This window comes from Callorhinus ursinus, unplaced genomic scaffold (assembly GCF_003265705.2).
Source record: "Callorhinus ursinus isolate GAN/ISIS: 27379988/994484 unplaced genomic scaffold, GSC_fseal_2.0 scaffold43, whole genome shotgun sequence".
In the NCBI taxonomy this organism is placed as follows: Eukaryota; Metazoa; Chordata; class Mammalia; order Carnivora; family Otariidae; genus Callorhinus; species Callorhinus ursinus.
The window spans coordinates 486,760-498,226 of NW_027397105.1; the positions used below are offsets into that span (position 1 = coordinate 486,760).

Genomic DNA, 11,467 nt, shown 5'->3' on the forward strand with positions numbered 1-11,467 from the left:
TCCTTCCCCCTCCTCCCCCGTCCTTCCTCTTCAACTGCAGCCTCAGACACGCAGCCATCCCCTGTCCTCAAGGCCCTGCTGCCCAGGGGCACCTTACACTCAGCGTGTCCCAAACCCAAGTCTCGTTTTCCGACCAACGCCCCTCCCTTCCTCCTCGCCGCTCGGACCCGAAGCCCAGGCTTCGAAGAGGCCTCGCCCCCCGCGCTCCGCATCCGCTCACTGCCCCCAGAGCTGTGAGTCCTTCTCCCTTTACCCGCGCACGGCCCCCGTGTTCCCTCCCCACGGGCTGACCCCGGGGGCTGCCCGGCGCGTCCCCCGCTGCTGGATGGGAATGCTGCAGCCTCCACGCCTGTTGCCGCAGACACGGGTCGCTCTGCTGGGAACGGCCGCCCCTCCTCGTCCACCTGGCTCACTCCAGATTGGCTTGGGCGCTGCCGCCTCTGGGAAGCCCTCCCTGACCCACTGGGCTGGAGGAAGTCTGTCGCAGGCATGACTGTTGGGCTGGCTTGGCGGTGTGTGCTCGTGGTCCTGGCTCCCGACCTACACCTGCCCCCCCCCCCCCCCGCCCCGGCAGAGTGGCCACGCTGGCCCTGGGTGCGGGAGGGGCTGAGCCGCCTGGGGCCCGCCCGGGATGGGCTTTGTAAGTCATCTGGGAACCTTGCAGACCTCGGCGGTGTCCAGCGGAGGGGACGGCCTCTCTCTCCAGGTGCCCATCGCGGCCTCTGAGGAGAGGCCTGGTAGTGGTCAGCCTCGATCTCCTTCCTGTCAGGCAGACCCCCAGACCCCGGCCTTGCAGACACTCTGGGCCCTCCCCACGGCCCCTCACCGGGAGAAGGGAGGAGAACGTCCCTCCTGGCCACAGACATCAGCTGCTTCTCACACCCCTTCTCTGAGCCCCCGGGTTCTGTCCGCCAAACGAGGGCTGTTAGCATGCACCTGGGAGGACAGAGCGCGTTGGTTAAGTGGCATGCCCACAAAAAGGGCCTGACACCCCTGAGACGCTCAGAGGGTGCGTGTGGAGCCGCCTTGCCTCCAACAGGGAAACCGAGACCCGGAAGGGGCAAGACCTGAGCCCAGCAACGTGGCGGTCGGCGGCACGGCCGGGACACCAGGCCCCCCGGTGGCTCCTGGGTTGGAGGAGCCCCAAGGAGCCAGTCAGGCCCCCATACTCCAGGCCCCGGGCAAATTTTGTAGCTCTGGGTCTAACAAAAAGTCCTCGGTCCCCCATGCCCAGTGTTGGCACAGAGAAGCTTACGCTTCTGCTCATGGCTGTCTCCACAGTGGCAGCCGGCCTGGGGAGCAGTCTGGGAGAAGGCTGGGCCACCTTATACACGGCTCAGAACCCTGGTTCCCGATCTTTTGTCCCTGGCACCCTGGGCACGTTTGCCTGGCTGGGTCCGCCCCAGGGTGCCGTGTGGCCTGGGCCCACTACGGTATCTTCTGGGGGCTGCCTCTCAAACGCGAGTGTTGTTCGCCCCCAGAACGAGGGGGGCTTTGGACAGCAGTTTTGGGGGTGGGCAGCGGGCCCTACCTGACGGGGCCTCCTCGTGGCGTGTGTCTCTGTAGAGCGTGGATCACCAGGACGAAGCCAGTGAGCTGGAGACGAGGAAGGCCTCAGACTCGTGCGTCATCGAGAATGGGCACCAGCCGGGGGCAGGTAGGGGCCGATGGCACAGGAGGGGTGGCTGGGGGTTTGCATCTGTGCCAGGCCAGCCCTTGGCTGGGAGGTGGCCTGACCCTGGACTCCTGACGGGTAGAGAGGCTGCCCGGAGGGCGGCTTTGCTCAGGATGAAGTCGAGTTTTTTAAACACAGAGGGAAATGGGAGCTCTCGAAAGGTGGTGAGCTTCCCTGTTTCTGGAGGAATGCAAGCAGGGGCTGAGGAATCGTCCACGCAGGGAGAAGCATAGAGTGGCTGACAGGCTAGCTAGTGTTTACTGAGCTGAGTGTGCGGGCAGTTTGCAGTAGACGTAAACTCTGGTTGGAGTGTCGAGGCGTCCCTGGAAGGGGGAGGTCAGGGAGGCCTTCCTGGAGGCGGTGGGAGGAGGGTCGGGGAGTCTAGAGTCCTCCTGGAGGCGGGGCTCTGGGTCCCCTGCGGATGCCATGGCTGACCTGCACCCCACCCCACGGGTCGTGTTCCAGGTCTGGGCGACGGACCCCCGGAGGCTGCCCAGACGTTGCCGGCGCCAGAGCCGCCCAGGCCTCGCCCTGTGAGCCTCTCCTTGCGGCTGCCTCACCAGCCCGTCACGGCCGTCACTCGCGTCTCTGAGAGGTTCTCGGGGGAGACCTCAGCCGCGGCTGTCTCGCCCACGTCTGCCCCCGTCCTGGGGGGCCTGAGCCCCAGCCCCAGTGAGGCCACCACACCGTGGGCCCCCGGTCCCAGCGGTAGGAGCAGGAGAGCGTGGCCTGGGGGCAGACCCCACCTCAGGCGGGGAGGGCAGGCAGGGCTCAGGGGCCGGGGGGTTGGCAGGAGACCCAGAAGAGCTGGGGCCATGCCACAGCCCCACCTGTGCCCACCACTGCAGCCCCGCCCCTAGCCCGTCCGTGCGGCCCGTCCCCACGGGGACATCCCTCAGTCGGGACCCCAGGCCCGTGTGGAGAGAAGGGGGCTCGCATCCCTGCACAGTTGGTGTGGTTCTCCGGGCCTGGCTTGGGCCTCTGGTCAGGCTGCTGCTGGTGGTCCCGGGGGCTTCCGGAAGGAGGGTTGGGGAACAGAGTGCTTGCTGGATACGCAGCTCAGGAGGCCCTGGGCCCTGTGCCCTCAAACGCAGGGTGGGGACACGTACCAGAGCTTTTATGTCCTTGCTCTATGTTCCCAGCTTCCTCTCCCTCAGCTGTTGGCCGAGGTGGGGCCCGCGGAGCCTGGGGCACCTGACTGTCCAGGGAGTGATGCCGGGGCAGGGGAGGGGGGCCGGCGCTGGTCTCCCGCGACCAGGGCTACTTCTCTTCTCTCCTCGTCCCACAGAGAAGAACCCATCCGTCCCGCGGTTGAGCGCCGGCTACGGGGCAGCGTCCACAGGCAGGAACAGCGACAGGTGGGTCACGATGGCCTCGCGCTCCCCGGCCACCAGCGGAGTGGCCCTGTGCTGAGCCAGAGCTGAGAGCCAGGGCAGCAGGGCTGTGCGGGGCGGGGGGATTGTGCAGGGGAGGCAGGGCAGGCCTCCCCCTCGACAGTCTTGTTTGGATATGGCTGCAGCTGTGTCTGCGTGGGCTCCTCAGATCAGGTCTGGGCCAGGATCGAGCCGGTGTCTCCGGCCCCACAGAGGAGGTGGGAGGCTGTCTTCGTCCTGGCTGGCGGGGCTCCCTCCGCCGGGTGCTTCCTGCCCGGACGGGACGGAGGAGGCACTGGAGAGGCCCCGGGGCTGGGGCAGGTGTGTGGGGGCTCCCCGCAGGGCAGCCGGACTGAGATTGGAGCTGGGAGGGGGTGGGGGGCGGGCTTGGCTTTTCCTGCAATCATAAAGGAAAATTGTGACTTTGTGGCAAACTGTCGAGGAGGAGACAAAGGGGTCTTATCTAGTGGGGGTGGAGGGGGGGTCTGGGCCTGGTGGGGCTGGTCTGGGGTACGCCGCCCTGCCCGCCACAGGAACTGGCCCCTGCTGAGGGGTGGGTGATTATGCCCAGCAAGAGGGGCTGCTCTCCCTCCGGTGTGGGGCTGGGACAACCCACACCACCGGGGGCCAAGTCACCCGGCAGGAAGGGCAGGGTGTGGATCCCCACACCGCTCGACAGGTTGGTCCCTCCTCTGTTCCGGCCACTTCTGCCTCCGTCACCCTGTGGGGCGGGGGGACCCTGGGCCCATGGGGGCCTGGGTGTTCCCGACACGCTGGTTCTCTCCTCAGCCCACCCCTGGTGACGCCGCCCCGGTCGCCCCCGGCCTCCCCGCCGCCAGCCGCCGCCCAGGCCCGGCGCCGGGAGCTGGTGAGGTCGCAGACGCTGCCCCGCACGTCGGGAGCACAGGCCCGGAAAGCCTTGTTTGAGAAGTGGGAGCAGGGTACCGCGGGCAAGTACGGACGCTCAAGCCCAGCGTGGGCCCAGCCCCAAATGGTGGCCTGGCGGGCGCAGCTCAGCAGAGCTGGCCCTGCCCTGTCCCCCTTGACGAGAGCCCCTCTCCTGCCCCGTCCCAGGGGTGTCCCAGGCCGCCCTCCGCCGCCTTCCCTGGTTCCTGGGCGTGACAGGGGCTCCCGGGGGTAGCTGTGGGGTGACACCCTGGCCCTCGGAGAGACAGGGCTGTCCTTGGCACAGGGATCCAGCTCGCAGCCTGACGCCTGCGGTGTGCAGGGTGGGACCCAGGCCTGTCTTCCCAGCAGGGAGGGAGACTGAGCCGGCGGCCTGATCCCGCTAGGGAGCGTCCTAGGAGGACCCCCTCTCTGGCTAGGAAGGAACCTGTCAGTGAGGGTGGCCTTGGGGCGGCTGGACGAAGGGAAGGGGGGCCCTGCGGGCTCGGGACCCCTGATTCCCAATGTGGGACAGAGACGGGGCTTGGGGGCTGGAGGGAGGGCGGTCCTGCCCGATGTTGTCAGGGGGCTCCCCGGGGGCACAGAGCCGGTGGGGCATCCTCCCGGGGGCTGGCCGCGCTGGGGACCCCGGCCGGCCCCGGGAGGAGGAGTGCCCCGTTGCAGGCTGGCTCTTGGCACAGGGGCAAGGGCGAGGTGCGGGCTGAGCTGAAGCGGTCCCAGAGCTTCGGGGTCGGCGCCGGCAGCATCAAGCAGCTCCTGCTGCGATGGTGTCGCAAGAAGACTCTCGGCTACCAGGTGAGCCCGGGTCCCGCCCCAGCCCTGCCGCCTCCCTGGCCGCCGCCCACAGCCCGTGCCCGGAACCCTGGGGCCTCCTGCGGACCGGGCGGGCGCCGGGAGGGGCTGCTGGGGGGGGACCCGCTCACCTCCCTGTGTTGACCCCCGGCCGGCCGGAAGCACGTGGACCTGCAGAACTTCTCCTCCAGCTGGAGCGACGGAATGGCCTTCTGCGCCCTGGTGCACTCCTTCTTCCCCGACGCCTTCGACTACAGCGCCCTGAGCCCCACGCAGCCGCAGAGGAACTTCGAGCTGGCCTTCTCCATGGCTGAGTGAGTGTGGCGGGTCCTGAGCCGGCGTCTGCCCGGGGGATGGGGGAGCATGGGGCAGGCACGACAGGAGGCCCTCCACGCCGCCCGCCTCCTGGACAGCTGGGGGGTCGTCCAGACTCGCCGAGGAGGGCTCACCGCACCTGCCCTTCCTGCCGGGTGACCCGGCCCCTGGTGTGTGTGCGGTCTGGGAGACCAGCCACTGACCGACAGGGCACGGGGGGCCGTGGGGTGGGGTCTCCTAGGGCACCCGGTCTGTCCTCTCAGGGCTGGTGGGGACATACCGTTGCTTTTGGGTGAGCAGGAAATCAGATAACATCTGCCTGGGAGACATTTTGAAAACGTCTGCAATAAGTCGATTTTGCTTCTCTAAATGCTGTTCTGGTGTCTGATATGCAACCGCCTCCCTTCCTGAGACCCACTCACCGGGGGGAGGTTGGGTGGGGGGAGATTCTGGCACCCCCAGGCTGGGATTTGGTGGTCGGCTCGGGCAGCCCGCGGTGCACCAGCGTTCTGGTGGGGATGCAGGCAGTCCCCTGGGGGTGGTCTGCCTGGCGTTCTGGGGGTGCCGGAGAGCAGTTGCGGGGAGAGGGCCGTGGATGGACCAGCTCCCAGTGGCTGGTGGGCAGGGGGCTGGGAGAAAGTGCTCTGTCCTCACACCAGGGCGTCCTGTTGGCTGAACACCGTCAGGACGCAAAGGGCCGGGGAACCTGGAGACGGGGCACAGAGGAGGATGTTTGGGGCTGCCTGATGCTCAGTTTCCAGGAATCAAGGGGAAGAAGGTCAGAGGGAAGGAAGGTGCCCCCAAAGCCGAGTTTCCTGGAGGGAGTGTTTATCTCTCCTGCTGCAGCCTCTGTGCCTGGTGACATCAGCCCCCTGAGCAGCCTGCACGTGCCCACCCAGTGCCTTGAGCGGGGGGAGGCCGCACTCCAGGCCTGGACCCCGGGCCTGGCCAGGGAAGCTGAGGGGGCCGCCCCTCTCCCGAGCCACAGCTCCCGCTCTGGGGACGGATGGAGACCCTGGCTCTGAGCTTCTTGGCTGAGCTGTAGGAATGTTGGTATTGCCCCTGTGGTGTGGTCTCGGGTGACACGCTTGGGCTCTGGGCCCCCTTGGGGTCCCAAGAACTCCTTGTATCCTTTAAAAGCCTTCTCTTTCTTGGCTGCTTGGGATTAGCTGTCATCCTAATCACAGAAACAGCTCTGGATGGAGCGTGTTATGCAACTGGACCCAGACGGTGGTGAAGCAGAGCCAAGGGGGACGGCACGGTGTTGGGGAGGGGTGCCTCGCAGGGGGAGGCCCAGCCGCTGGGAGCCTAGACAGGGTGGCGGTCAAACCGCGGACTGTGTGTGCGGGGCTGGGGCTCTGATGCGGGCATGCAGAGGCCTACCCCAGCTGGCGAGGCCGCTTGTGGCCCCTGGAGTTCTCTTCCGTCAAGACCAGGGGGCCGTGCCCTGGAGCAGGCTGGGCCGAGCAGGGAGAGTGGTGGCCCTGCATCCCTGCATTGCAGATTGCGGGGAACACAGCCCCCGCCCCCGCCCAGCCTGCCCCAAACCCTGCAGCTGGAGCCAGAGCCGTCTGCGGCTACGCTCTCCCAGCACGAGGGTTGGGCTCATGGAGCCTCCAGACTCAGAACGCACGTTTCTTCTATTCCCAGCCTGGGAGGTGATGGTGCAGGCCGCTCCAGGCTTTGCTTTCTTTCCCCCAGAGCAAACGGAGTCAGCAGCCTGGCCCTGCCTCCCCGTGGCCTGCTCATGTCAGGGGAGGGGAGGGTGGTCTGCCTGCTCCTGAGATGAGTTCCGGCTTTCCTCCGCCTTGAGGGGGACCGGGGAGGGGGTGCCCTGGGCAGGCCTGTGTGGGGAGCTTGTTCGGGGTCTGGGAAGGGGCCTCCCCTGGGAGTCCTGTGGGAGGTGACCTCGCAGGGGCAGCTTGGGTCACCTGGTTCCTTGGACGGCAGGCTGGTCAGGAGCAGACAGTGCGGGATGGAGGACAGACAGGCCTCTCAGACACGGGGTTCACCTCCCATCAGGAAGGAAGTGCTTCCAGACCCTTCCGTGAGCAAGGGCCGTAGAAGCACAAAGATGCCCGGGGAACCTGTGCCATGTCAGGGGTTGGTGCTGCCCCTCCTCCCTGTAACGGACGGTCCCAGAGATTCCCCATGGCCTAATCTGTGCGAGCAATGCAGTGTTGACAGCAGAGTGAGCTCCCTTGTTGGACAGGTGTCCCGGGCTTGGGAAGCGGGAAGACCAGCCCTTTTATGGAAGGGGCTGCGGTGGGTGTGTGGTGGCCTGCCCTCTGCACCCTGCCCCCCCACCAGCCCCAGGCCGAGGGCAGGCCCAGAGCCGGATGTGTGGCCCGAGGCTCCCGCTTGCCCTGTGGGGAATGTGTCCTGCTCTCCGGTTACGCCCAAGCCGAAGGGGCTTCAGGCTATTTCTAGTGCTCATGTGTCTGTCTGAAACCAGACAGGAGGCTGTAGTCCGAGCCTGGCATCTGCATTTAGAGGAGGCTTAAGCAAATAAAAATAACCCCTCCGGCCCCTCCTCCACGTCCCTCACAGGCCAGCCCCGCATGGACGGAAGAGCAGAAAAGAGCTGGAGTCCGAGAATCCTCTGAACCCTTCTTAGCCCCAGGCAAGGTGCGGCCCCGTGAACTCATTCAAAGGTGGTAGTACTTTTCCCTTCGGGCTGTTCCGTGGTGTCTGAGTTCTTTCAACAAGCTGGTGTGGCGTTTTCAAAAGCAGCTTATTGATTTAAACGGCAACTTGGGTGTGCACTTCATGCAACGTGCTGTCAGTTATGCCTCAACTTTTTAGGGCGTTTGGGGCCTCTAATACTTTGAGACTTACGTAGTGTTATAAAACTCCGCCCTGATTGTCATCTTCCTCTTCTCATATCCTGATTCCAAAATCTCATTCAGCCTCTGTATGCAGCTTCTAGGAGTCTTGACGTGACAGTGTGGCTGGCAGGGTGGGGACCGGGGCCCTGGTTGTTTGCTGGGAAGCTGGGACCTTGCCCACAGCTTCCCGTCTGAGTCATGGCGGGGAGGCCGTGGGGAGGCCTTCGCGCCTGTCCCCACCGCCACCCTGATCGCGGAAGTCCGGTAAGGGCACCCTCTGGTAAGAAGGCGGGAAAGAAGCTAGAACCAGTGCAGAGGAGAGACTCCCCGGTGCCCTTTGAGCTATTTAGTTTCGGGGGAAAAGGCACAATAGGGAGATCCTCGCAAGGTTCTCTTGCACCGTGAGATGTGGGAAGAAATCAGGCTGAGGATGGACTTGTGGGGCCAATAGGTAGGAAGGACCCAGAGGCAAACTAGCATGAGAAATGTGAGGGCAACTTTCCTGGCCTTGGGGGAAGAGGGCCCCTGGCCTGGGCCTGGAGGACAGCCAGCCGACCAGGGCCACCGAGGAGAGAGCACCTGCCGCCTCCCCGGTGTTCGGAGACCGGCACTCGGTTCTCTTTCCAGGCTGAGGGTCAGGGTTTTAATACGGCTCTCATTTAACCTGGGGACCGCAGAGCCCAGCGTCGGGGGGAATGGCCCAGCGCACGTGCGGGGTCGGCTCATCTGGGATCTTGGGAGGCAGCCCTGGGCGGGCAGGCGGGCAGGCGGGCAGGCGGGCAGATGTTGACTGATGGCTCGGGAAGGTGCACTCAGGTCAGAAGGCCTTGGATTTGCAGCCCCTCCCCACCAACAAAGCACTGATACAGGCCTGTCCTTTGTCAGAGCGCACGCTTCCCGGACACGGAGCCCCGCCCTGGCCCGTCGGGGATGCCAGGGTGCCCAGCCTGGGGCCAAGCCCCCCCGTCACCTCACAAAGCCACTGGGTTCCCTCAGAGGGACCCGCTCCAGACCAAGGGGGAGGTGGCAGTGGGCCCATCCAGGACAGATGTCTGTGTTTCACTGACACTCGGGGTCTGAGAGGAGGCCTGGCGTCCGGCCAGCATGCAGGGCGGGGCCCTTAGCTCGTGTTCCAGTCCCGTGCGTGGGGCCCCCAGCACCGGCCCGTGGGCCCCGGGGTGCAAGCCCAGAACGGGGGCGTGAGGAGCAGAGCTAGCCTCCGAACCCAGCTGCTCAGATTCCAAGTGCCGACCTTTCCCGTCCACGCGCTTGCTCCTCACATGGAGCATGATGACAGAGATGACCGGCACCGCCGATATTTACCGCACGGCTCACGGGGCAGACACCCCCCGCCCCCCCGCGCAGGGCGGTTACACCAGCCGGCGCAGTCGGAGGCCGGGAGAAGTGACATGTCTTTCTTACCTCAAGTCAGGAAGGATGGGCCAGGTCGTGAACCCCGACAGTCACCCGCTTGTTCACAGGGGAGGAGGTCCCACACCTGGGACCATGAAGTGCACTAGGCCGCAGAGGGACGGACGCTGACAGCACCGGGGGTGGGCATTCGAGCCCAGTCAGTGCCGCCCGACCCTGCCAGGCCCGCGATTCTGGCGCCCTGGGAAGCATGGGGTAGTGTTTGGAAGGACACCGCTCCTAGGACACGGCGCTGACCCCTGTCACTGGGGGTGCTGCCACGGGAGCTGGGGATGGCGGGGAACCTGCTTTTCAGCCCAGGGAACGCCCAGCTTCCCGTCTACACCAGGGCTCAAGGCTAGACCAGCGTTTCCCAGAGTGTGCGGCAAGGGGGGCCGGGGGGCCGAGGGGGTTGTGGGCAACTTCCTGACCTTGCCCTTGGGGCCCGTCAGCCAACAGGTCATGAAATCGGGTGAGCGGTTCCCGCCCGCGTTAAGTGGGGTGGGTGGGGGGAGAAACAAGCCCTGTGGGGATATCTCTGGGGCAGAAAGCACCTCTGTGCACCCCTGGGCACGTTCGCGTGCGTGTGCTGTGTCTCCAAGCGCGGGTCTCGTAAACGTTTTAAAAGACATTTTAGGAGCCGCCTGGGTGAATTTACTACTTTCTTTGTTTTACGTTTTGTAGTTTGTGGCGAATTTCCACATCCTGTCGACATACATTGAATTTTTTAGTGGAAACTTCATTTTTAAATTAAACTAAAATTTCGCTAATAGAATTCTAACACTTGTAAGTGAATTTAGTGAAAGTGAACTTTAATTTCACTGAAAGTTGCAACCAGGAAGTCTGTGAAGTGAGTTGACTTGGTGGCCCCTGGATGCCGGGGTCTGGGCAGCACTGCCTTGGAGTAAAGTGACCCCCGGGGTCATCGGAAGGCCCTGGGGTGGGAGGGCGCCGCAGCTTTGTCTGCAGGGCTGTGGGGCGGGCTGGTAACTGGGGCCCTTGTCCTGACAGGATTCTGTGTTTCAGGAATCTGGCCAACTGCGAGCGCCTCATCGAGGTGGAGGACATGATGGTGATGGGCCACAAGCCGGACCCCATGTGCGTCTTCACCTACGTCCAGTCACTGTACAACCACCTGCGTCGCTTTGAATGAAGCCCGTGGGGCCTGGATGGCTAGGGCGGAGACTGGGGGGCGGCTCGCGCTCCCCGAGCGGGGCAGCCCCGCTGTGTGGTGTGAGGGCACTTTTGTTCTGTGGCGTGTGGGACGCCCTCCGGCCCGCTGTGTTGTTTGATGTGGGCACTGCGCACTGTGCTCTGCGTGGGCCGCGGCCAGGGCTCCACAGAAGAGGGGGAGCTACCAGAGAGCGCGATTGGTGCTAAGTGATTATCTCCCTTCAAATAAAAGGCTTGCCTGTGGATTCTGGAATGTGAGATCGTTTTCCCGCGGGTGAATTTGATACATTGGCTTCACGGGGACACGTTGGTTACCAGGTGTGTTTTATCACAATACCCAGAGTTCTGTACATCCCCATGCTATGGTAGGCTCCTCTCCTCCCTCGCTCTGGGCCTCTGCCAGGAAGCAGGGAGGACACTCCATCGATAGCCTGACATGGAAGACCACGTCTCGGGAAGAAACCATCTAATCTCTCCCAGGTCCTGGGGCAACAGATGACCTTCAAGTCACCCTGGTCCTCTGGGGAGATGGGAAGGGCTGTTGCCTGGTCCCAAAGCGCCCCGTCCTTCCCGGGAGCCTGGCTAAGAATAGGCTCTCAGGAGGTGAACGCTTTTAGGGAAGGACGAGGCCCTTTGTGCAGAGAGGGAGGGTTTGTTTTTTTTTTTTTACAATTTAAAACATTTTTATTATTTTTTATTTTTTATTGTCATGTTAATCACCATACATTACATCATTAGCTTTTGATGCAGTGTTCCATGATTCATTGTTTGTGCATAACACCCAGTGCTCCATGCAGAACGTGCCCTCTTTGATACCCATCACCAGGTTAACCCATCCCCCCACCCCCTCCCCTCTAGAACCCTCAGTTTGTTTTTCAGGGTCCATCGTCTCTCATGGTTCGTCTCCCCCTCCGACTTACTCCCCTTCATTCTTCCCCTCCTGCTATCTTCTTCTTTTTTTTTCTTAACATATATTGCATTATTTGTTTCAGAAG

The 11,467-nt window shown here is 63.9% G+C and overlaps 1 protein-coding gene across 1 annotated transcript in view; it reads left to right on the forward strand.

The window, feature by feature from the left end:
- SMTNL2 (smoothelin like 2) overlaps positions 1-10,715 on the forward strand; it is a 20,694-nt gene extending 9,979 nt beyond the window's left edge. Inside the window, exons 2-8 of the mRNA XM_025864418.2 lie at positions 1,567-1,657; positions 2,141-2,383; positions 2,964-3,033; positions 3,838-4,002; positions 4,635-4,749; positions 4,909-5,060; positions 10,326-10,715. Of these exons, the coding sequence (XP_025720203.1) occupies positions 1,567-1,657; positions 2,141-2,383; positions 2,964-3,033; positions 3,838-4,002; positions 4,635-4,749; positions 4,909-5,060; positions 10,326-10,452 (963 nt within the window). The 3' untranslated portion in view covers positions 10,453-10,715. The remainder of the gene's footprint in view (positions 1-1,566; positions 1,658-2,140; positions 2,384-2,963; positions 3,034-3,837; positions 4,003-4,634; positions 4,750-4,908; positions 5,061-10,325) is intronic.
- Positions 10,716-11,467: the final 752 nt, after the last annotated feature.